General features: G+C 44.4%; 1 protein-coding gene across 2 annotated transcripts in view; it reads left to right on the top strand.

Annotated features, from left to right (window-relative positions):
- KHDRBS1 (KH RNA binding domain containing, signal transduction associated 1) overlaps positions 1-23,796 on the top strand; it is a 42,376-nt gene extending 18,580 nt beyond the window's left edge. Inside the window, exons 4-11 of one of the 2 annotated variants that reach the window (XR_014299420.1) lie at positions 608-754; positions 3,423-3,556; positions 4,515-4,716; positions 5,248-5,315; positions 6,497-6,555; positions 9,018-9,210; positions 11,812-11,871; positions 23,101-23,796. Coding sequence is in view for 1 of the 2 variants with exons in the window: in XM_082685732.1 (XP_082541858.1) it covers positions 608-754; positions 3,423-3,556; positions 4,515-4,716; positions 5,248-5,315; positions 6,497-6,555; positions 9,018-9,115 (708 nt within the window). In the remaining variant the exon portion in view is untranslated. Of the gene's footprint in view, positions 1-607; positions 755-3,422; positions 3,557-4,514; positions 4,717-5,247; positions 5,316-6,496; positions 6,556-9,017; positions 10,359-11,811; positions 11,872-23,100 lie in introns of those variants that run through there. The other variant, XM_082685732.1, reaches the window with a different exon arrangement.
- The last annotated feature ends 2,372 nt before the right edge of the window (positions 23,797-26,168 follow it).

Raw genomic sequence — 26,168 nt, forward strand, 5'->3', positions numbered from 1 at the left:
TCGTTTTTTGAAAAATAATTAACTAATTAAGTTTAAAAGTTTAGGGATACCTGTGTGGCTCAGTCAGTTAAGCATCGAACTCTTGGTTTCTCTTTAGGTCATGATCTCAGGGTTTGTGAGGTCAGGCCTGCTTCGGGCTCCTCACTATGCATGGAGCCTGTTAAGATTCACTCTCCCCTTCCCATTGCTCCTTGTAAATAAATAAGCTTGTTTGCTTATTTATTTATTTATTTGAAGTAAAAGAAGAAGAGCTGGTACTTAACAGCACTAGCTGGGATTGAAAAGCAAATGCTTGGCAATGAGTGAATGCACGCTTGCTTGGCAAACAGCTGATATCTGAGTGAAGACTGGAATTACGTTTCTCTCTTTTATACCTTCTAATAAGAGCTGCAGTGAATACATCAGGAAATCAAGACAGTTAGTAGCAGACTGATTACAGGTTTAGCAGGTTGCGTGAATTACTATTCTCTAGATCTTGTTTTGCTTTCTTACACTTTACTGTTTTTCTGAGATGTTTAGGTTATTTCTTGGTGTCTCTTTACACTGGACGCAAGTGTCATTTTCTCCCATTCCATGTGATACGATGTCTTTCTGCATTTTTCCATAGGAGGAAGAGCTGCGCAAAGGTGGAGACCCCAAATACGCCCACTTGAATATGGATCTGCATGTCTTCATTGAAGTCTTTGGACCCCCATGTGAAGCTTATGCTCTCATGGCCCATGCTATGGAGGAAGTCAAGAAGTTTCTAGTACCAGTAAGGAAATCCACATCCTATATCACTGAGCAAGAGAGAACTGGGATCTTGTGCTGTTGCTAATGAGGCAGGGGTTCTTAATCACGATCTCTGCGTAGCATGAAATTGCCTACCAAATTCCGTATTTATGCTCATTTTTCTGAGGTAGTGTGTTACTTTTACCTAGTCCTCAAAGCACTGTACCTCAAAGCTACTCTACCCCTCCTTATCTAATGTGTTTTTAGTTATATACCGGGATCTGTTTTAGTATCTTAGGTCCACAGTGTGTCTGGCATCTGAACATCTGGTTAAGAAAGATTTAACAGAGTCTTGACTGAGCTAAGTGTGTTGGTACTAGTGTGGAACTAGGAAGTTACGATAGGAAAATGGCTAAGATGGTTGTAAACCCCCTGTACTCAGGGGTTTATGTTCTAGACTCTGAAGAGTGTAGAAGACAGCAGAAAGAGGCTTCTAGCTTCCAATCTTGATAGATCAAATTTTGACTAGGGTGTATTCAGGGCTGTCTCTCCTGAAGGAATTTCTTACATAGGGTTTGGTTTGAAAGAGGTGTGATTGTTATAGGCTTGACTGTTGAGGATATTAAACAAATAGGTGTGCAGTTTCTTTCAGAGTATAACGGAGGCCCACGAAGAGTTGGGACAGCCCAGGTTACCTTAAGTCTTGCTTATTACCACCTGTTCAGAAGGTCCATTCTTTGAATAAGTAGAAAATGGTGTGATTTTTGCTCAGCAAGACTTACTAGTTGCCAGAGTTAGCATACTACAGTTGAATATTTAATAACCAGGCATGAATCTGGAACCTTGGGAAGCATGGGAAATACTCTTCACGAGAGTCGAGTAAGCTTCCTGTTTTCGTCACTAAAACTAAGAGGAGGTGAGATACAGTTGTTGGCTTTCTTGTGTAATGCAGAATGAGGAGTTGGAACTAAATGTGGTTGTCAGAGGATGTGAGAATCGGTAGAGCAAAAATTTATAGGCAGTGTGTACCTATAATGCTGAGCTCTAAGAATTCCAACACTGTCTCGGATGTCTCAGCAGCTGCTTTGCTTCCAAGTACCTCGTCTTCGTTAGAATGTTCAAACATGAAACAGCCAACTTAAAATCTCCTAGAGAAGACCTCGGAGCTGGTAAATTTTCCCTTGAGGGAGTTCTTTTTGCTCTTTTTGAGGTGTTCTCTTGAAGCACCCTGAGCCTCCCAGTGTCTGAAGGGCTGTAAGGGAATGCATATCTCCTCTTTATCCTTAGTTTCAGCGTATTTCTCAAAAGGCATAGCTTTACGAGGCTTTCATGTAAGTGGATCTTCGAAAAATATGTCTGCCAGGCGTATCAGGGTGTCTTTGGTGTTGGTGTAGCATTTGGAAGAATCCAGGCAAATCGGCCGTCACTGGTCACTTGATTCTCCAGGGTGGGTCTCAAGCAGCAGTAATGTGCAAGGTAGGAGGAGGTGAAGAGTTGGGGAGGGGGGCATCTCTGTGGTGACTAGAATCTTCTATTCTTGAAGCTCTGTCCACCTGGGATATATAAAAAAGCATGGAGTATTAAAACTGAATGGCTCTCATCAGGAAATATGTGAAAAGATTTGCAAATGGCATTTGACTCAATTCTTCCCTCTTGTGAAGAAAAAGAAAGTGAGCCTATTTTTGCATCCATGACCAGAGCCTCCGTTTTCCCCTTAGAACCATTAACTGTACCAGAGAGGCTTCCTGGTACAGTAGGAAGAGCACTGGACTGGGACCTTTATCTGCGTCATCTTGGACAAGTTATTATTTCACTTTTCTGAGCCTCAGGTTCCTTGTTCATCCCAAACATTTGTTAAGTATCTGGTAGGTGCCTAATACTCTGCTTGGGTCTGAAGTTACAAAAATGGCTCCTTTCTCACAATCTAGTGAGAAAGACAATTCTAGAATGATGTGGTAAGTGCTTGGGTCTGAGAAAATTTCACAGTGCTGTGGAAAAAGAGGAGGGAGTGGGGGTGGCATCAAAGGTTTTCAAAAGAAGTAATATTTTAGATTAAGTCTTCTAAGAGTGCGTTAGTCTCTCAGGTAGACAAAAAAGGCAGTGTAGTCAGATGATTCAAAGCCTAGATTTTGGAGACAGGTAATTCTGAATTCACATCAAGTCTGCTACTTACTAGCTGTCTGTCCTTAGGCTGGTGGCTTTATATGCCCTGATTCCGTTTCCCAGCTGTAAAATGGGACGACCTGCTTACTTACTTCAGGGTAACCTTGAAGATTAAACTGCAAAACCTATAGTGAGCTTATTATAAAGTACCCAGTGCGTAGAGCTTAATTAACGGTAGCAGCTTTTACTATTCTAGGAAAAGGAAGCTATTTGCAAGAATGGGTGTCTAAGTATGCTAGGTTCTGAACTACAGGTGGTTCTGCATGGCTTGAAAGGAGTTTATCCGTGGAGAGTGGATGGAAGTGATCTGGAGAGCCAGGTAGGGACTAATTATGAAAAGCTTCAGCTGAATAATGAGGGGTCTGCCATCAGGACTTTCCTCGAAGAGGTGACAGGTAGGGTGCCGTTTGACTTCAGAAAATGCATGACCTGAGACTTCGTCTGAGCGTTCAGAGCTGGTCTTAGTATCCAAGGCTTATGTGGGCTGGACAGCTTCTCAACAGAAGGTAGAGATGTGGCCCAGTAATCCTTTTATCTTTCATTTGCAGGATATGATGGATGATATCTGCCAGGAGCAATTTTTAGAGCTTTCCTACTTGAATGGAGTACCGGAGCCCTCTCGCGGACGTGGGGTGCCAGTGAGAGGCCGAGGAGCTGCACCTCCTCCTCCACCTGTTCCCAGGTAAAAAAAATAATGGAAACAACTAGAAACAGGATGTAAGTTTGGCCAGTACCGTTTCTCTCTTAGTGGTGCTCTTTCTTCCTTCTTAGAAGGGGCCTCGGGATTTGTACCAGCAAGAGTGGAATTAAGTAGATCTTAGGTCCTTTGGCCATAGCCAAGTGCAGCAGTCCTGTTGAAACTTTTGTTGGTCTTTTAATTTTGGATAGTTCTAGCAGTTTAGAATGGTCTCTGGCTTTAGAAGTGAGAAGTTTACCTTTTGTGACTGACTTTATGGAATGTTCAGACTTTCCAAAGTAGTACACTGATGAAACATCTACAGGTCCACTTGGGAACCTGGGAAGTCTCCAGTATGGGTCCTTTACCCACCTCTTTGGTTTTTGGGGGGATTTTGTTTGTTGGTTCATTTGTTTTTTCTCTGTTTTAATAATGGTCTGCTTAAGGCATTGTGGGATCTGTCTGGCTCCAGAATTTGCAAACAAATCTGAACATGAAAGTATTATCTATGTATTAAAATCTCCATTTAAAATACGTTTTCTGGGGTACCTGGGTGGCTGAGTTGGGTAAAGCCTCTGCCTTCAGCTCAGGTTATAATCTTGGGGTCCTGGGATCGAGCCCTGCATTGGGCTTTCTGCTTGGCGGGGAGCCTGCTTCCCCTTCTCTCTCTGCCTGCCTCTCTGCCTGCTTGTGATCTCTCTCTCTGTGTCAAATAAATAAATAAGATTTTTTTTTTAAGATTTATTTATTCATTTGACATACAGAAATCACAAGGAGGCAGAGAGGCAGGCAGAAAGAGAGGAGGAAGCAGGCTTCCTGCTGAGCAGAAAGCCCGATGCAAGGCTTGATCCCAGGACCCTGGGATCATGACCTGAGCCAAAGGCAGAGGCTTTAACCCACTGAGCCACCCAGGCGCCCCAAATGAATAAGATCTTAAAAACAAAAACATGTCTTCTTCTTACAGGGGCCGTGGTGTTGGACCACCTAGGGGGGCTTTGGTACGTGGTACACCTGTGAGAGGAGCCATCACCAGAGGTGCCACGGTAACTCGAGGAGTGCCGCCCCCACCTACAGTGAGGGGTGCTCCAGCACCCAGAGCACGGACAGCAGGCATTCAGAGGATACCTTTGCCTCCGCCCCCTGCACCAGAAACCTATGAAGAATATGTAAGAAGTTTGAGCAGTGTGCCATTTCCCGATACCTAGAAGGCTGCCAAAGGAAGTTGAATGATAGGGCATTGGCCCTTGGTGTAGGTAGCAAGGACTGCCTGTAAGATCTGGAGTCTGGTCTCTTCTTTTGCAGTGAATGTTAAACTATGAGAAGATTTTTCCATTTTAAGCATAGTTTACTACATGTGAATAGATGAAATAGGAAATAGGCTGTGCCTTGACAAATATACAGTGTTTTAATAAGGAGTCTTTTCACTAGTACTGCTGATAATGCTCAAGTTCAACTTTTCCTTGTTTCCTGCCCACAATTTGGAGAGTGGTTTGGTTTGGTTGATGGTTCCTTTTTGTTTCATTTTTTTCTTTAAAAAAAAAAAAAAATTTCTCTGTCAACTCTTTACCAGTGGGTGTTAATTTTGGGGGAAAATTCTGCATTCTGTTAATCTAGAAGCCTACCATCCTCCCATGGGATGTAATTACCTTCCCCATTCTGTGTGATTTTGCCTTTCTTTTTCATTTTATTTGTTGTAGGGGTATGATGACACATATGCAGAACAGAGTTATGAAGGCTACGAAGGCTATTACAGCCAGAGCCAAGGGTAAGTCAGGCGAGAGAAGTACTGTTTCGGTGTCCTGGGGTGGATGGAGGGAGTTGGAATAATGGAGAGATTTAGGTAGCACACATCTGCAGAGCAGTGAGGCTCCCCTTTGGGGGGTATCTCCTTTCCTTTCCACATCTATAAGGCATGCAGATCTGTAAGCTTAGGGAACTGTGAATCTGAATTTATTTATTTATTAAAAGGTTTTATTTATTTGAGAGAGAGCAAGCATGAGGGGGGAAGGTCAGAGGAGGTGACCCCCTGCTGAGCAGGGAGCCCAGGACAGGACCCGTTCCTGTGACTCCAGGATCATGACCTGAGCTGAAAGCATTCACTCAACCGAGTCACCCAGGCACCTTGTGTATCTGAATTTATAGTATAGAATCTGGGAATAACGTGAAAATTTCCTGAGCTGTGACCACATGGAAATGAAGGGGAAATGCCTTTAAATTGTTTGGATGTATTATTGCCACATTAAAGGCGCCTGGGTGGCTCAGTGGGTTAAGCCGCTGTCTTTCGCTCAGGTCATGATCTCAGGGTCCTGGGATCGAGTCCTGAATCGGGCTTTCTGCTCAGCAGGGAGTCTGCTTCCCTCTCTCTCTCTCTCTGCCTGCCCCTCCGTCTACTTGTGATTTCTCTCTGTCAAATAAATAAAATCTTAAAAAAAAAAAAAAAAGAAATTTTTTTAAATAAATAAATAAAAGGAAGCTAGAATCCTACTACCATAACTTAGGTTATTTTCTGCACTCTTAAATAACGTTTTTGTGTATATGTATTTTATCTGTGATTGATTAAAAAAGTATTTCATAATTGTACAGTGGGGACAGAACAGTATGTTTGTTTGCTCTCTTCCACAGAGCCCTATAAATTTGTGTGTGTGTGTGTGTGTGTGTGAGTATGTACACTGTGATTAAGATAGTCAGTTTTGGATTGTGCTTTTTCACTTTAAATTACGTGGTATCCATTTTTCTTTGCAGTGGTTGTAATTTGTTGTTTTGTTTTGTTTTGTTTTAAGTACATAGCACATACCTGTTTTGGAAATATTTTCTGGTTTGGAGATGGGGCAAAATGAGCATTTTCCTGCCCTACACATGTAGTAAAATGCCTGAAATGTGGGAAGAAGGGGAAATGGAAGTAGAGTTACTCTGTAGCTCTCTAACACTCTTGTCTTTGGCTTTCAGGGACTCAGAATATTATGACTATGGACATGGGGAGGTTCAGGATTCTTACGAAGCTTATGGTATGTCTTTATTTCCATGTTGGGCAGAGTGTGCAAGTAAGTGTCTGTGGGAATGCTAGTGACTGGATTACTGGGGGCTGCCAGTCACACACCGAAAGAGGAACCTTTAGAAAGCTGAGATGTTGATAGGACAGTAGCCATCCCGTTTTTATTGCAATTGTGTGGTGTCCCGTAGAAAGAGGAGCTCTTAAGGTGAGATGGGGTTACCCTTAGAAGGCTAAGCAGATGTCTTAGACTAGGGCTCAGGTCCAGCTAGACCTGGTTGGAGTACCAGACTTCTAAGCTGATGTTGATCCTTTTCTCCTTTAGACCAGGGGAGATTGCCAGGCCTAGGTCATGTTGCAGGGCCCTTGCTGCTGGTGCCTAGGCCACATGGGTAGATACTGAGAACTACATCATATACAGTTTTATTTTCCAGCCCCACTACATTTTTTTTCTTTAAGATTCTGTTTATTTATTTTGAGAGAGAGAGAGTAAGAGAGCACAAGCAGGGGAGCAACAGAGGGAGAGGGAGAAGCAGACTTCTCACTGAGCAGGAATCCCAACGCAGGGCTCAATCCCAGAGCCCCGGGATCATGACCTGAGCTGAAGGCAGATGCTTAACCGACTGAGCCACCCATGTACCCCACCCCACTTCATTCTGAGGAAGAATTTTGGATCTCACTGAAAAGAATCTCAATGTAGAGGAAATGTTAGCGGAAAGGGAACTAACCAGATGGCAGGTAGCTAGGCAAAAGCAGGTTGGGTGCAAGCATCCTGCCTGTCATCTCAGATCTCAGGCAGTAGGGGCCACTTCATGGCAGTACTGGCACAAGCTCCTTCCTGGCTTGGAGACATCTCAGCTCAGTCCTTGATCCCAAGAGAGCTATAGAGGCTGGAATGGCAGCAGGACCGAACTGTCTGTTTAGTTGAAAACACATTGCTCAAGAGTCTTCGAGTGCCAATTATGGCCCCGTGTTAATGGGCCCCAGAGGGAGTTCCGTGTGGGTGCAGAGAGAGCCGCTTTTTAAATGCAAGGTATTTTCAGCATACCTTGGGAATTCCAGAGTCCTTGGCCAGGGGCTCAGCAATTGACAATTCATCTTAAGACACTAGTTAACAGTCTCCCCTTACCCCTAGTTCCTTAGAGCTCCCGCATACAATCTGAGCCTAACTTGTCTGCGCAGTCTGTAGTAGCCAGTCAGCTGCTTGCCTAGGGAAACCGTTTTACCAATTCTAGCTAAATGGTGCTGGACAGTTGCCATCAGTAACACTGCTCAGCTCTCCTAGGCCACTGTTTAGAAGAAGGGCAGTGGGATTGCCCCAGGGTATTTCCCTCCCATCGGTGAGGCAGCACAATGCTGCCTCTGTGTGTGTTTGACTGAATTACATTTCTGTTTTGCTTGAGAAGAGACTGCACTGAAAGAGGCAGGCTGCCTCTACTGCTCCTGGTGTGATGTTGCCACACTTAATCTGTTATAATTTTGGCCTTTATAAACAGAATTACAAAAAAATAAACTGTCTTGTTAGTACCAGAAGCCATTTGGAAAGTAATGGCTGTACCTATTATACTAAGGGTAAAAATAAGCTTAGATAGGGTCTCTGGGACTTGAGGTCCATGTAGAGGTTTTAGACTTACAGTGATGGAGGCTCAGATTTGTGAATGCAGGCAGCTGGGGAAACGCGTTGGGGATGAACTGGCATGGGTAGCCTGTGAGGGCGAGTGGGAGAATAAGCTCATACATGCAGCTCCTTTTCATAAGAGGTCAGCTGTAGAAGTAAGCGACCATCTCTTTCAGGCTTTTCCCTGTAATAAAAGAAAGTTATTTGGGGCTGTCAACCATGTTGTCTGGCTTCTCTGGACTATTGCATGAGAAAGGAAACAGTGAATTCTCCGTATCAGTGCTATAAACACGTCCTACTTCCCTACACCAGAGCAGTGGACCAGCTCTGCTGATGGAGAGGCCTCATGAAATGCGGCCCTTGCTTGCTTCTCCCAGAGAGGACACTTCTCAACAGGGAAACCTGACTTGCTGTTGGAAAGGGAGCCACCTGCTTCCATTCTGATTTCCTAAAGGTTCCATAGGCTTTCTTTGCCCAATTCCATTGGGAACAGGAAAAAGGGCATTGCAGATGTACTGAGATTCATTTCCTCACTGTCTCAAGCAAGGTGTTGGGTTTATCCAGATTTGGGGGCTGGAGGAGAAGATTATATTGCCTGTGGAGAACATACTTGCTAAAGATGACTCCAAGGCCTTTTCTGAGCCTTTTCATTCTGTCTGTCTGCTCAGAGTTGCCCTGCAGCTTGGAAATGAAGTTGTTCAGGAGGGCCAAGCAGAGCAAAAAGCAAGGACCCACTGGGATGTGGCAAGACACCGGAAACAAAGTGGTGTCTTTGGTGATCTTTACCAGATGACCTATTCTTGCTCCTCCCATAATGCCCATGGCGTGTGGTTTATAAACTGTTTTTGCTTTCCCCGCAGGCCAAGACGACTGGAATGGGACCAGGCCGTCGCTGAAGGCCCCTCCAGCTAGGCCGGTGAAGGGAGCATACAGAGAGCACCCATATGGACGTTATTAAAAACAAACATGAGGGGAAAATATCAGTTATGAGCAAAGTTGTTACTGATTTCTTGTATCTCCCAGGATTCCTGTTGCTTTACCCACAACAGACAAGTAATTGTCTAAGTGTTTTTCTTCGTGGTCCCCTTCTTCTCCCCACCTTACTCCATTCTTAACTCTGCATTCTGGCTTCTGTATGTAGTATTTTAAAATGAGTTAAAATAGATTTAGGAATATCGAATTAATTTTTTAAGTGTGTAGATGCTTTTTTCTTTGTTGTTTAAATATAAACAGAAATGTACCTTTTATAATAAAAAAAAAGTTGAGTAAAAAAAAAAACCACAAACCTGTTAGTTTCAAAAGTGACATTGCTTGCTTAAAGGTTCTGAAGTTTAAGGCTTGTTAACTTTCTCTTAGTTTTGATTTGAGGCATCCCGTAAAGTTGTAGTTGCAGAATCCCAAACTAGGCTACATTTCAAAATTCAGGGCTGTTTAAGATTTAAAATCACAACGTTAACGGCAGTAGGTGCCACCATGTAAAAGTGAGCTCAGAGGTCTCTAAAAATGTTTCCTTTAAAAGCACATGGCGGTTGAATCTTAAGGTTAAATTTTAATATGAAAGATCCTCATGAATTAAATAGTTGATGCAATTTTTAACGTTAATTGATTTAAAACAACAACAACAAAATTAGGTTTGTAAAACTGACTTTTTCATTATGTGGGTTTTGAAATCTAGCCCCAGACATACAGTGTTGAGAGATACTTAGTGGGGAGCAGGTTTTGAAGAGGTGAACTTGGGGAGAGGGGCTAGCCACCTGGATTGAATTTGATGCAGAGCTTTTTAGCCATGAAAAATCTTTCAGTGATAGCACTAATAATTTAAAATTTCAGTATTTAAAAAGACAAAGTGTTTTGTCCATCTGAGGTTCTGCACTCCATGAAAAGCTCACTTGGACACTGGAACCAAAAGCTGACGATTTTTTTAAGTGACGGTTGTCAATATTGAACTGTTTCCAAGATAGTTAGTCAAGTATGTCTCAACACTAGCATGATATAAAAAGGGACACTGCAGCTGAATGAAAAAGGAATCAAAATCCACTTTGTACATAAGTTAAAGTCCTAATTGGATTTGTACCGTCCTCCCATTTTGTTCTTGGAAGATTAAATGCTACATGTGTAAGTCTGCCTAAATAGGTAGCTTAAACTTATGTCAAAATGTCTGCAGCAGTTTGTCAATAAAGTTTAGTCCTTTTTTAATCAAAGTAAATGTGATGAATTGTCATTTTTTTGGGTGGACAATAAAATAGTTTTCTCTTTCAAATAAACTTAAATTAACTCTAAAGTTAATGGGCTTGTTAAAAGTTGGAGATATTCTTAAAAGTGGTGGGGGGGATTTTATTTTAAGTTTACCAAAAAAAAAGTTTATCGAGTTGTTAAGTTTTAGTTTAAAAATAATCAAAGCTTTTTCACCCCCTGGAAGTTGTTTTGACAGCAGTTTTATCCCATCCTATCACAAGCTCTAATTGCTGGAGAGAAAAACCCAACTAAGCCGAAACTTGGATTGGTTTCCATACATAGGCCTCAGTGTTTAAAGTGCCAGCCACCCCATCTGCACCTCTGTAGAGCCCCTAGGTGGCCCTAAGCGTGACACCAAATAATCTCCTCGAGCTTGGAAAGGGATAGCACCTGCCTTTAGATACGGCAATTCCGCAAACCCTGGGCGCCCTTATGGGTTTCCCTTCTGATCCCAGAAATGCTGTTAACAAATCAGCTGGGCTGGGGCAGGATCTGGCATGATCGGCTGGCTCTGAACTCCCTCCTGAGAGACCAAGAGAGGAAATGATGGAATTGGTTGGCCCCGTTTCCACTCCTCTGTTAATTCTCAGGGTTCTCGTGCCTTCCCTAACGGAGCCACCTAAACTGCTCGGGGGTGAAAAATCCTCTTGTATGGAAGTGCCAAGCTGCCTGCAGCAGTGCATGATGGACATTTTTTTTCTTTTTTAAAACACACCAACAAAAAAATGTATTTGTAGATTGTGATAAAGTGTAAATAACTGAATTTTCAACCATGGTTTGAAGTCAGCTTTCAGGGCATTATGTCTTGTTTTGATGAAAAGAGATCACTCTATACCCCCCTTTTTAAAGGAAAATTATCGCAAGAGAATCAGGATGTGTAAAGCTAACATGCATCGCAAAAAACCAAAGGTAACCTAAATGTCTGATTTTAATAGCACATATTTCTCTTTTACATAAACTGTGACAGCAACTTGCATAAACAATTCTTTAGCTGTTAATTTTAATGTTAAAACTTTGCAAAACTTGTTTAATAAAAATAGCTGTAAAAAGAAAAACCATATGCTGCCGCATAAATTAGCCATAACTCTTAATAATCCTGCCCATCACAAGTGAACTGTAATGTAACCTGGGCACAAAGTCTGACATCTTAAATGACACATTGTAAAATTTCAATGACTGTAGATTAGACCTGCTGCTCCCCAAAGTCAAGCTTTCTGCTCAGCTATTTAAAAATGTACAAGGATGAGCCCTATAGGTCCCCATATTGATATTCACAATGAAATGTTACTTAAAATTTCTTTAAAGTTGCATGTTTCTCTCCTGTAATGTGTAAACTGCATGCAGGATCTCTATCTTTTATTTTGTATGTCTTTAGAACTTCCTCTTCAAAAGGCTGATCTCTTACTTCTCCGTTTTCAGGTGATTGAAAACTCCTGAGGCATTTCCTGGAGTAGAATGGGTAGTGAAGACCCATGTCAGGTATGTTAAGGTAGCTTTCTACTGAGGATGTGGGACTTTTATCCTAACTATGAAATAGTTTCGCCAGGAGGTGGCCTGGAACATAATCCATGGGCAGGTCTTTCTTGCCTGTCATCTCTACCATATTTACAACACGGTTGTGTTCATATGTTGGTTTACAGTCCATATTGAATTTACTTGTGATGATTGTAGTGTCAACTTCCATCTGTTGAATCCTACCCTATCCTGTCAATAACCTAATGGAACAGTGTTTCGTTTGACGTTCACTGGTTGTAAGCAGCAAAGTGACCGGTTGATGTAAATAAAAAGGAATTTATTAGAACGATGTTAAGGACTTGGAGATTTAGTGTGAAGGCTGGAAAAATCTGGCATGGGAACCAGATTGGCTGCAGAGAACTGGGACAGCAGTGATAGACCACAGGAATGTTCTTGGAGCCAGGACTAGCTGTTTAGGTGTTGTTGCTAGAATGAGCGAGTTCTAGCCGTTTGCTTTCTTTTTCCCTTGAGATTCAAGTTCTAGGGAGGGAATGTCAGACTGTATTAGCTTAAGTCACATGTTCATACTTTACCAGGATGTGTTAAGAAAAAACTAATTCCTCCAAAGGAAGTCAGGGTGTTATTAGGAAAAGGGAATGGATACTGGACAGATAGACAACAATTGTCCAGTATTATGTGTGTATTACAGAAGTGACTGAGACTTAAATGAGGTTAAGTAACTTCCTGGGGTCACATAATTAGTATAGTTGGCTAGTAATCGAGCCCAGGTTTGTAGTCAGAACCTAACACTTTTACTATCCACGTTATATCAGTTTTAATCTAAGGAAGGGGTATTTCTCACCCTTAGGAGACACTCTGAAAGGGATAGTGGGGCATAGTAGAGAGAGCATGAGACCTAAGAATTGAATCGACAACTTTTCTTTGTTTAGTGACCTAAAACCACTTATTTCCACGTCTAAGAAGGAAGATAGTGATAATGTACACCTTACAGTGGTCAGCAGACTGAACGAGTTTTACTATATATAAGGCCAACCAATTCGGTGTCCTATAAATAGTAAATATTAGTGTTCCTTCTCTAAGAAGCCCCCTCATTTGGTTAGGTGGGGGCTGCTGATTGAAGCCACCCAGGAACTGACTGGATGATCTTTCCCTCTGCCCCTGGGTGAGTTGTTACGGTTAGGAGAACACCAAAAGGAAAAGACCAAACTAGGGAGAGGTCAAAGGCACAGGCAACCTTTATCGGTAAAATTTCCCTTCTTGAAGATGGTGTCCTCCCAACCTGCCTCTCCCAGGAGCCTCTCAGATGTGGAGACTTTAAAGAGGACCGTGTGTATTGAGCACGGAAGTCCTAGGTTTGATATGGATTACATGAATGGCAAAGCAATTTTAGAGGAAAGTCCCTGAATGCAGAGAATTAGTTCCAACTCTTCTAGGGTAGTCTGAAGAGCAGAATTTGGGGGATGCTTCTTTCTTCACTCGGCCTGTAATTTGCGCCTGGAAAAACAGGTTTTATTGTTGGCAGACCCAGGTCTGCCAGTGGTCTGCCTTTTATGAATGTGGAGCTTAGTCAGTTGGTCCCAGTATTTTCTATGGGTTTCTGTCACTACCAATGAATGTTTATTACAGTCCTGTAAGCTTTAGAGCCAAGACTGAAGACCTGTACTGACTCTGCCTCATCATAGCCTTGGTCTTTGTTTTGACAGAACCAAACCCTTAATCCCTCTCTGGGCTTCATTTCTTTATCATCAAATGAAGTTGATAATAGTAGCTAACATTACTGTGATACTATCCTAAGTGGCTAATAAGGACGATCTCATTTGGTCTTCTCTACCTTTTCTCTTAATTAATACAAAATTCGTATAACTTAAAATTTACCTTTTTAACTGTCTTAAAGTGTACAGTTTGGTGACTTTTAGAATATTCACAGTGCTGAGCAACCATCATCACTATTTAATTCCAGAAAATTCCCACTACCCCAAAAAGAAATCCCATACCTGTTAGCAGTCACTCCCAATTCCCTTCTCTCCCCAGCCCCTGGCAACCACTAACCTACTTTCTGTTTCTATAGAGTTGTATAATATGTGCCTTTTGTGATAGGCTTCTCTCACTTTGCATAAAGTTTTCAAGGATCATCCTTGTTGTGGCACGTATCAGTATTTGGCACTAGTGATAGGAAGCGTATTACTTCCAAAAGCAACCCATCAACCCATCTCATTTAAGACAGCTCCAAGTATTAGAAGTTATCCCGCATTTTAAATGAGTCACTCCAGTAACTTGAAGTGGTTCTACCTTGGATCGTGTCAAGCATTTGAAGTCCATTTTCAGTCATGTTTCTTTTCCAGCTCCAGAAATTTTTTTTGTTGGATTTGCTAGATCTGATTTTCCAGAAAAACTAGAAATTTGGATTTTACATGCCAGCGATTGTTTCGTGTATGCTCTGATTAGTATTAGTCCCTGGAAAACCTCTGTAGCAAGCCAAATGCTGCCCGTATGCAGCCTAACAGCCTGCAGCCTCTTGTTAGCTTCTGTTACTACAGATTAAAAGACACATTAGGGGGCGCCTGGGTGGATCAGTGGGTTAAGCCTCTGCCTTCGGCTCAGGTCATGATCTCAGGGTCCTGGGATCAAGCCCCTCGTTGGGCTCTCTGCTCAGCGGGGAGGCTGCTTCCCGGCTCTCTCTCTGCCTGCCTCTCTGCCTACTTGTGATCTCTGTCTGTCAAATAAATAAAATCTTAAAAAAAAAAAATTACTGAGATACAATCATAACCATACGATTCACCCATTTTAAAGTATACAATTCAGGAGCGCCTGGGTGGCTCGGTTGGTTAAGTGTCTGCCTTTGGCTCAGGTCATGATCCTGGGGTCTTTGGATTGAGCCCCACATTCTCAGGCTCCCTCCTGAGCAGTGAGTCTGTTTCTCCTTCTCCTTCTGCCCTCTCCCTTCATCCCTACCCCCCGGCTTGTGCTTGCTTGCTCTCATGCACTCTCTCCCTCTCAAATAAAATCTTAAAAAATATATATATACAATCCAGTGGCTTTTAATAGATATAAAATTATATCATCATCACCACCATCTATTTGAGAACATGTTTCTCACCTCCAGAAAAGAATTCCCATGCACTTCAGCCATCTCCCCCAGTCCCCTTACCTTCTCTGGCCCTGATCAGCCACTCATCTTCTTCTACCTCTGTTGACTTGCCTGTTCTGGACATTTCATATAAATGGAATCCTACAACCTATGGGCTCTTTTTCGACTTTCTTCTGTTACTTAGCGTCACGTCTCCAAATTCCATCCATGTTGTAACATGTGTCAGTACTTCATTCCTTTTATTGTCAAATACCGTTTCATCATATGCATTTTTTCGGTCCACTCACCCACTGATGGACATTGCTGGGTTGTTTCTGCTTCTTGGCTGTAATGAAAAATACTGTTAGGAGCATTCGTGTACAAGTGTTTTTGTGGACATAAGTTTTCAGTTTCTTGGACGTGCACCTAATCGGAGAGGAGCTGCTGGGTCAGACAGCAGTTCAGTGCTCAGCTGTTGGAGGACTGCCAGACTCTTCCTGTAGAGGCTGCACCATTCCCACCAGCCTCATTCCTCCATATCCCCACCAACACCTGTGCTGTTCTGCTTTGTTTACTGTAGCCATCCTACCAGGTGTGAAGTGGCCTCTCTTGGTGCTTTTGATTTGCACTTTCCTGATGACTAGTGTCCTGATCCACTATCTGTGTATCTTCTGTGGAAAAATGTTCGTTTAAATCTCCTGTCAATTCAAATTGAATTATTTGTCTTTTTATTATTAAATTGTAAGCTCTTTATATGGTCTGGTGTGAGACCCTTGTCAGATAATTTGCAAGTATTTTGTTCCATTCCATGGGCTATCTTCTTATTTTCTTCGAGACACAAAAATTCCATTTTGATGAAGCCCAGTTTATTTTCTTTTGTTGCTTGTGCTTTTGCTGTCTTAGATAAGAAGCCATTGTCTCATTCAGGGTCCTGAAAATTTATACCTATCTCCTTCTAACACTCCTGTTGTTTCAATTCTTAAATTTAGGCCTGTGACCCATTTTGCATTAACTTTTGCATATGGTGTGAGGTCAGAGTTTCATATTCATTCTTCTGCCTGTGGATATCCAGTTGTCCCACCATCATTTATTAAAAAGAGACTGTTTTGGGGGTGTCTGGGTAGCTCAGCTGGTTGGACATCTGAATGTGTATTTTGGCTTGGATCATAATCCTGGGGGTCGTGGGACTGAGCCCCACGTTGGGCTCCATGCTCAGCAGGGAATCTGCTTGAGTTTCTCTCCTTCTGCCCCTCCCCCTGCTCTCACGTGCATTCATGTACACACACACACACACATCCTCTCTCCCCCTCCAAAAAATAAATCTTTTTTAAAAAAATATTTTTATTTTTGTTTATTTGACAGACAGAGATCACAAGTAGGCAGATAGGCAGGCAGAGAGAGGGGAGGGGGAGAAGCAGGCTCCCTGCTGAGCAGAGAGCCCTATGTGGGGCTTGATCCCAGCATCCTGGGATCATGACCTGAGCCGAAGGCAGAGGCTTTAACCTACTGAGCCACCCAGGCACCCCCAAAAAATAAATCTCAAAAAAAAAAAAAAAAAACTTCAAAAAAACTTTTTCCCCATTAAATGATCTTGGCACCTTTATCCATATTGGCACACTAATTAACCACAGAGGTATAGATCTACATTTTGAAGTAGGTATTACTTAAAAGTGATTAATGTAATTTCTGGCATGTAGCAGCTACTCACTGATAAGGAATAGCTGACCGGATTGTTTGGGCACCACTAACATCTGGTGGTAAGTGATGGGGCTAGGATTTGGTCCCACGTACGAGTATCTCCAAACCACATCTTTACCCTGTGCTCACACTGCAGACTGCGAGAGTGGAAAGGAGGCTTGCTGTTCTAGCTGCCATGCCTGGCCATCTGTAGTTCCTCAGAAGCTTCGAGGCTGAGCTGCACATGCCTTTTCCCTCACTGTCAGCTCCTCTCTCCATCTCCCTCCAGGATTTCTGTGGAATCTCCAGGGTGCTCCTGGCTAAGGGAACAGCTTCACCATCTCTTACCTAGGGATATGATAGTTTCTCAAGAAGCCTCAGGTGTGTCCCCTCTTGCTTTCACTCCCACCACTTCCCACCCCCTGCCTCAAGCTAAGAATGAAGGTAAGAATGCATCAGCAGCTGCTAGGCCTTTCCAGCCACTAAGGATGAAACAGATTTGGACTGTGTTTTGTTTCAGGAACAGCAGCCTAAGAGTTGGGCCTGAAAAACCTTCTTGTCCATACTCGCAGAGATCTACTGTACCGTGTGAATAGGGGGATAGAGGTTGTAGTAGTCGATGTTCTGGTCATGTTTTTGAAACTGAAGTACTCCCTGCTGGTCTCAAACCCCGAAGGTCTATGTCCCTCAAGGCTTTGCCCAAAGATTGTACTGGAATTGGATTGCACGAGGCAGAACATGGGCTCCCTCTTTCTTGATAGGTTTTTGTGCTGTGTGAACCCATGCAAGCAGCTGTTTGCTGACAGTGTTACTGCTAAGTAGTCATTTAAATTTTCTTCCATCTTTTCCCATTCATTGATCTTGACCCCACTTTGTAAAAGGAGGAGGAAGAGACATAGGGAAAATAGGCAGCTCTACCTGGCTAAGGGAGGAGAGAACTGAATTTGCATGCCTACTGTGTGTCCCTGTTTTTGTGAAGGAGGCAGCTGATCCTAGGAGAGGTAAAGTAATGTACCACAGTCACATAATAAGTTGTGGGGTGTCCCTGGCAACATTTTTGTGTACTGGAGTCCATTCTCTATGCTAAAAGCATGCTGCTTCCAGAAGATAACACCGTATTTCATTGGCACTGAGGTCATTTATTATGAGATGTATGAAGTACTGCAAAGAAAAAAAAAATGTTGCCAATAAACCTACACGGTAGTTTGTTTTCATATCAAGTGTAAAATGCATCCTGATTTGGGGGATGTTAAAATCTGAAAAATACGTATTTTAACTACTATTGTGTTTTGTCAGTTCTAACACGGATTCTTTACTCTGTGCCATTCTCTATCTTCTCCACTTGTAAAGTAGCTATTATTGTCCCATCTTTACACAATGATGAAACTGAGGCCGAGAAAATCAAATAATTTACCCAAGGTCATGCAGCTGTTAAGTAGCTGAGCCAGGACTGAAGCTCAGGTAGTCTGATTTCAGAGTCTGTGATCAGTCTCAACTACAGGATTATGCCAGAGTGTAGAAGGAGTTTTACCTGTCAGCCAGAACCATTTCAAGGAGCTTGTACAGCCATTCTCTGTCCTGGCAGTATTCCTTCTGCAGGAATATTACTGCTAGTACAATGAACATTTGCTGGTTGTTCTGGATCATGGGTCTCTATCAGCTCATAATGTTCACCTTCCAAAAACTCAGTCTAATGGGAGAGAGTAAGCCTTCAGTAGGTCAGTAGTGTGTGGTTGTGCCCTGTTGCTGTACTTAATACCAGTGGCCTGGGGGAACTGTCGAGAAGGTTTAGGAAACATCAGGCAGACAGATTAACACAGCATCTTATTATGGCTTTAAACAGACTAATGTCAACACTGCCACCTCCGGGGTTAGTTTCACAATCTTTAGAGCCTTAGGCGAGCTACTACCTTCCCCAGGACTGTTTCATCATCTGTAAAATGGAAGATTATCATTTCTGTCACAACATTGTTACAGAATGTAAAAATTGAATGAATTCAGTTGAATGAAAGACATTCTGCCTGACCTGTAGTAAGCACCCAGTAAATGGTAATCTATCAATAGAGGCTGGAAGAGAGGTGAGTGCCCATTTTGAAAAGCTAAATGTTAGGCAAAGTACTTGAACTTGATGCTGAAGTTAAGGGAGCTATTGAAGGCCTTGAGCATGAGAGTGACTCGGACACACCTGTGTTTGCCATTGTGCGAGCAAGATAGGGAAGGAGGGAAGAAGCAGAAGAGCAGAACCTTCCATAAAGTGGCTCCACTCCTGTGGGAGAGCGAAGGGGATATTCTCCCAGCACCTTGCCTGCCTTCTGCTCCCCCCTTGCCTGAAGACCTTTTGGTTCTAACCTTTTTTAGAAAGAATAGTCCTCTCTCCTCTCAGAAATTTGGGCTATTTGAGGGTGGGACTTTAGGCCTTCATCATATGTTAAGGGAGATTTCTCACCTCCTGCCCCTTTAACCCACCCTCTACACTGGAGACCAGAACCTGGAGTTTCCTCTGCTAGAAAATTTGCTCTTAAGGAATTGTTAAACATGGTGTGGCTTCCCCTCAATGCCAGAAGTCTCTGTCTTCATTTTGAGCTCTTAATTCTGTGCTAATTCCACTGGAATTATATGCAGATGCAGTGACCCATTTAATTTCACAGACAACCCTGTGAGGCGGGGATTATCCTGGGAAACTGGCAAGTCCTGGTTAGGATGACCACAGGGCCCAAGAGCAGGAGTTCAGACCCAAGTCTCCATCCTCCCTTAATTGCCTCCTGGTCTCTCCTCTCTACCTACAGTGGCCACCAGAAGATCAGCTTACACTGAAAGTAGTTCCCAGCTTTGATGCACAGGATGGGTACCCCTTTCTGCGTTTTCACATTCCTGAAATTAAGAGAAAGAGATGCTTATGAGCCCTCCCTTTCTCTCTCCAGAACCTTCATGTACCTCTTGCTCTCTGGATTAATAGTCATTACATGTTTAAAGCTAGCAAGCACCTGATGAATATTTAATAGCCTGAGCAGACAGGCTGGATACAGCTGTCTGAGACAGCAGCTGTTGGGGGGAAGGGAAGGAAATGCACTGCCCCGCCTAACTACTTGTTCTTTTGTTCCCTGAGCCAGCCCTTGTAGGCCCCTTAGGAGCAAAAGCCAGTGGTAGGCACTGCACCCTAGTCCTGTCCTGGTCTGATTGCTCCCTGGGCTTCCAAGGAGGCTGCCTTCAGGCAGCAGACCAAACCTTTTTAGGGGTAATGACCAGATAAATTCACTGACCTCTAAAGTAAATTTTCTGGGGCACCTGGGTAGCTCAGTTGGTTGGGCATCCTACTTTTGGTTTCAGCTCGGGTCATGAGATCAAGCCCCCTATTGGGCTCCAAGCTCGGTGGGGAATCCACTTGAGATTCTCTCTTTCTTGTTCTCCCCTCCCCCCCAAATAAAATCTTTAAAAAAAAAAAAATGAACGAGGGGCGCCTGGGTGGCTCAGTCGGTTAAAACGCTGCCTTCGGGCTCAGGTCATGATCCCAGGGTCCTGGGATCGATCCCCACATCAGGCTCTATGCTCAGCAGGGAGCCTGCTTCTCCCCACCCCTCTCTCTCTGCTTGCCTCTCTGCCTACTCGTGATCTCTGTCTGTCAAATAAATAAATAAAATCTTAAAAAAAAAAATGAACAAAATCAATTTTCTGACCCCTGGGCTAAATATCTCTGTAACCTCTTCTAGCATTGGGGCTGAGGACATGCTCTCAGCCAGTGTTCTGCCAACCATAGCTCTCTATTCTAAGAGGAGAGAGAGACTCCTATCTGGAAGGGACTTGAATTTCATAACCATGTTGCTGGGGTTTAGCTTCTTGACATTTCTTAACTGCAAACTGCAGCAGCTTCTCGGCAGGAGATACACTGCTGCGGTAAGTGTCTTTGGCTGCTGTCTCAGGCAAGAGATGGGCAGGTAGGCGTTCCCGGATAGGAACACGAGCTCTCCTGTGCTTCTCCCCCCTAGACCTAGGGAGCTTGTCACTTCAAGGAGGCCTTGTCAGTTCCAGGGCAAACCTGGGGAGGACATGGGGATTCCTGAAAAAAGGCAACTTACTTGAGAGGTTTCCAGGCAGAGTACGAGGCACAGCCAGGCTGTCAGCCCAGATCAGTCACTTAAGTAAAACACTTTGCCAGAAACTGGGAGACTACTCCTGTTCCTAAAACTGCATTAAGATGCCTGAATTAGGGGCACCTGGGTGGCTCAGTGGGTTAAGCCTCTGCCTTCAGCTCAGGTCATGATCCCAGGGTCCTGGGATCGAGCCCCACATTGTGCTCTCTGCTCCAGGGAGCCTGCTTTCCTTCCTCTCTCTGCCTGTCTCTCTGCCTACTTGTGATCTCTGTCAAATAAATAAATAAAATCTTAAAAAAATAAAAAAGATGCCTGAATTAGCTGTTCCGTGTCATCCTCTGGAGCCTACTTAGTCCACCTCAGTCTCTTCCTCCCAGACACTGTGGTGTGAGAACTTGAGATAGAAGAGTTTGGGTTCAGAGAGAGTGAATTCCTCCTAGGGGGTGTTGGCTCCTGCAGCCTTCATGCTTCTCATTCGTGGCCCAGCTTTAGGTATAGCACGGGTGCTCCCCATCTCTCAGGCTCTCTGAGGTTGGAGTTCAGAAACTCCCTCACATCTGCCTTTGAGAAAGAAATACCTATGCTCTGATAGGATTCATCCTAAGCTTCTCTGCAGAGGTCAGTGTAAATGCTTCCTTTCATTCATTTTATTTTTTTAGATTCGTTTATTTGCAAGAGACAGCGTGTGAGCAGGGGGAGGGGCAGAGGAGCAGACTCCCCATTGAGCACAGAGCCTGACACTGGGCTCCGTCCCATGACCTTGAGGTCATGACCTGAGACAAAAATCAAGAATCAGCTGCTCAAACAACTGAGCGAGCCAGGCGCCCGTTTTATTAAGCACATTGACTAATACATATCGGAACACCGACTGTGTCCTAGACACTGGAGATTCAGTGGCAAATAAGGTAAAATTGGTCCTTGACTTCACGGAGCTTGTATTTGAGGAAACAGACACTAAACAGATGTTAGTCTCATAAATAACAGATATCATTTCAGTTGTGTTAAGTGCTATGAAAGAAAGGAACAGAGTACTGTGAGGTCAGACACCAGGCAGCCCAGCCTAACCCAGGGGTTCTCTTTGAGGAAGTGATGTTTAAGTTGACATCTAAAGGAAGAGTTAGCTAGACACAGAGTGTTTGAGATGGTCTGGGGCAAGGACACAAAGCATGTTCTAGGCAGAAGGTGGGACTGAGGCAGATTCAAGGTGAGGTAAGAGCCTGGACCTTATTCTGAGGTCAATACTGAAGACCACTGAATCCAGGAGTAAGGTGGAGGGAACAACATGATTAAATTTAAACTTCACTTGCTCCTGAGTGGAAAATAGATTATGGATTATGAGGACCTGTTAGCAAACTTTGTGTTAGTCCAGACAAGAAATGAGGAAGACCTGTAGTAAGCAGAGAAGTGAATGGATCTGAGGACTTTTCAGAGCTATGACAAACATAATTTGGTGCCTGATTAGATGTGGGAGAAGAGGGCATGAGCAAGGAGGGCTCCACATTACTGGCTGGAACAGCTGACAGAACGGGGGTGCCATGTTTTACAAGAATGGGAGAACTGCCACAGACTTCGGCATGTGCTCCAGGCGTCACGTGTGTCTCCTGCAGATAACCCTGAGTATTTAGGGCTGGGACGAACCCCTCAGAAGGCCAGAGGAGCTGCCCCCTGCCCCAAGCCTAGGATTGAGGTGCTATTAATAGCTTTAAGACGATGAGTTTTTCCTCATTCGCTTTCCTCCAAAGGCTTTTTTTTTTCTTTAAAGATTTAATTTATTTATAAAAAAGAAAAAAAATAAATTGAGAGCAAAATAAAGATTTTATTTATTTACTTTAGAGAGAGAGCACAAGCGGTGGGGTTGGGGGGCAGAGAGAGAGGGAAAAGCAAACAACCTGCTGAACAGGGAGCCCAGTGTGGGGCTCAATCCCAGGACCCCTTGGACCATGACCTGAGTCAAAGGTAGATGCTTAACCAACTGAGCCACCCAGGCGCCCCTCCTCCAAAGGCTTTAAAGCTCTTTATCTTTTCACATCTCTTGAGAGGACAGAAATCATTTTCCCTTTCATACAGCTGGAGGCCCCAAAGCCTGTATAGCTAAAGGCCTCAGTGGCTTTGTTGATTCTGCTCTGGATCACTCAGCTTAGGCATGGCTAAAGATGGGAGGTATATGAAGTGAGAATCCATTCTCGTTGCCCGACCAATAGCAAAAAAAGACCGCTCTTAGGCTGTGGACGTCTTTTGCCTACCCATCTGTGCGCCTAGAAACCTGTACAGAATGAGATAACTAGAGTTGTGCTGTGGGATGGGGAGATGATAAAGGGGGGACACCCTGGCCAAATGGGAGGCTAGGAAGCCCCCCAATAGGGTAGCTTTGTGTCTAATTTTCTACCTGTGTCTTTGCAGTGATCAGAGGACTCCGGAAACCAGGAGAGCTGCCTGCTGTGTCAAGGCTGGCCTGAGGGCATTTGCTGAGCACAGAGACACCCAGGAGAGATCAACAGTCTTTTCCCACTCCACCTCTTGATCTGTCTGATTTGCACACAGAAAGCCAGCCAGGATCCCCTAAGAGAGTCTCTAGGCCCACAATGGAGTCCTCAGGGCTGCAGGGAGCTGTGATGCTAACAATTTAACCTGCTGAGGACTTTAAAGAGTTGAAGGGGACTAATAGTACCCAAGCACAGCCTCCTAGATCTGAATAAACCGGCATCTCCCACTGTGTCACTCCCATTTTGCCTGCTTCCCCCAAGCCTCCAGCAGAACCGGCTGGAACACACTTCTTACTTCCCGCCCTTCCCGCAGGAATAACCACACCTGTGCTGTGGGTACCAGCCCAGCAGCCCTTGGGCACCTCCAGAGTTCTCCCAGGACAACGCTGGTTGTCACCCCTGGTAAAGGCAGAGGAAAGTCAAGTGAGAAGGTTTATTTACTTTGAACAAGTTATTTAACCTCTGAGCCTATTTTTCTCTTCATTTTTGATGACTAACCTTGTCCAAAACGCTCTTGAAGGGTAGGGCTTTCCGACTTCACCTCTGTGCTATATCCCTTCCCCAAAAAAACACCTGGCACTAAGGAGTTAAATAAAAGATTTGGTCAAGTGAAGAATGGTCCCACTCTGGTAGCTTCTGTCACCTTTGGGAAAGAGACAAAGGCCCCTTGTCTAGCTCCTACTCTTCTTCCAACTACACTGAGCTAGCTGGTTGTCCTAACATGTCCTCTCGAAGGACTAGAAAGTCAGCCTTTGATCGACTTCCAGTTTCCTGCGGCCTCTGTCCAGGCTGGTTTCATACTGAGCTTCCTGAGAGGTTGTCTGATATTATACTCTTCCTTTAATAAAATAACTCTTCTGGTCATTTTCCCCAACAAGGGGACCAGGAGAAGGGCTGAGTTTGGGAAGAGAGAGAGACTGTCTGTGCTTTAACAGTTCCCCGGGCAGTCTAATGAGCTTGGATGCATTCTTAGCAGGAGAAGGATGTTGAAATCAGCTGATTTACTCTGGGCAAGTTATTAAACACCTGAGCCCATTTTTCTCTTCATTATTATAAATAATAGCTAATAATTTATTAAGTGCTTAGTAAGTACCAGGCATTCTGTCAGGCGAGTATATGCACAATTTCACTTAATCCTCCAATCCTTGATACTTCAGAGATGAGGAAACGGAAGCTCCAGAGGATAAATAACTTGTATAAGGCTAAAAGAAGAAGATATCAGACTTCATAGTCCCGCTTTTTCACCTGTTTGTACCTCTCACCACCGCAAGTTGAAACAGGAAAGCATTTGTGTGAGAAACTTGTATATGGTGACAAACTTTATCCAGGTTCACCCCCAGACAGAGAAGGTTCCTGTACCCAAACCAGGAGAGTCCCAGGCAAACTGAGATGCATGCCAACTTGTTTGCAGTGACACTCCTGGTCCAGAGCTGGCCACCGAGGCTACAACTTCCTTGGCTTCATGGTCTCTTAGGCCTCCCCTTATGGCTCCGAGTTCCCTTATCTAGGGTCTGAGGACTTGCTTCAGGTCAGCAGGCAGGGAGGAGTGTGGCACAGGGACTTCGGGATCCAGATGGCATCTGAATGATAAATGGCAGCGCAGAGCCCTGGGGGTGCTATCTGGAAAGCCAGCAGCAGTTTCCCAGGCAGCCACACCTCCACCCCCAGATGCCAGGATAGCTACTTGGGAGCCACAGAATTAACAGGAAAGCTCGCAGAGCTCAAGCCAAATCCTACGTTCAAATCCTAGCTCATCACTTGGTGTGTACTTTTCTGGGCCTGTTTACTCCTAAAAGTAGGATAATAATACTTATCCACTCAGCGGCATCTGAGAAATGAAATGGGTGTCAAACACCGAACCCGAGTCCAGAGCTGCTTAACACTGAAGCTTCCTTCCTCCTCTGTTCCAGGTTGTGTTTCTTACCCAAGCCCTGTCCACCTGTCACGTCTGTCACATAACAGCCTCCTTCCTCCTCTGGTTACTGCGTGCAGCCCTAGGGATCTTCCTTTGAGAGCCCTGACCTAGTGGCCTGGGCCCACCCACCCAGCTGCCCTGCGTGTCAGTCACCTCCCCTGCAAGCAGAGAAGGGATGACATCAACCCTCCTCCCTCCCCGCCCCCCCCCCCCATCTGAAGCCTCTGAACTGTTTTGAGCCATAAATATTTTAGCTGGGCCTTTCTCTGGCTGTTGCCAGGGTGATGGGCTCTTGGGGGACTGGGGTGGGAGTGTGGAGGCAGGACTGGCAGCCTGGGGCCCAGCAGCAGAGCCGGCTCTGGAGGGGCGGCTATGAAATCTGGCCGAGAGCCAGTGCTTTTGCTGCTGCCTTTCCGAAGGCTGTTGCTCTGTCTGCCTGCCTTCCCTTCCCTGGGCCCCTCAGAGTCGCTCCTCCTCCTTCCAGGGCCAGCTCTGCCCTTGAGGGCTACATGATCTTGGGTAAATTGCTAAGTGTCTCTGGGCCTTCATTTGGACATCTGTGTATCAGGAAAGTCCCTGCTTAACTCGGTGCCAGTAAGCAGAGAAGAGAAAGCAAAGGAGGTTTTACAAAAATCCTATGAAATACCAGGTTGGTTGTGACTGGAGAAGCTCAGCCCCATAACCGTTTCTGATAGACCCAACAGCTGGAGTCCCAGGGCAGTGTGGATGCCGCTCCAAAGACGGACTTTCAGATAGGGCCCTGCCTCCCCCATCCCCTTCTTCAGGCTGTAGCCCTGATTACTTTTCTACAGTTCCCAGTTTTAGCAGGACTCCCCAGCCTGGCACGGGGTGTTCTAGTATGGGGTTGGGCCCAGTGACTTACGAGCAGAGTTGGTGAAAGCCTTTTTTGCTTGAGATGCAGAAACTCAGATCCCCCCAGATTAGATCTGGCCCTCATCCTCTAGCCCCCGTCCTAGAGATCTTAAATCTTAGATCTAAATGCTAGGTTGTGGCAGCATGCCTCACTCCTCCTTGGGATGGGTCTAATAAAAGAGAGCCAGAGAGGGGGC

This window comes from Mustela nivalis (genome assembly GCF_964662115.1).
Source record: "Mustela nivalis genome assembly, chromosome: 10".
NCBI classification, from domain to species: domain Eukaryota; kingdom Metazoa; phylum Chordata; class Mammalia; order Carnivora; family Mustelidae; genus Mustela; species Mustela nivalis.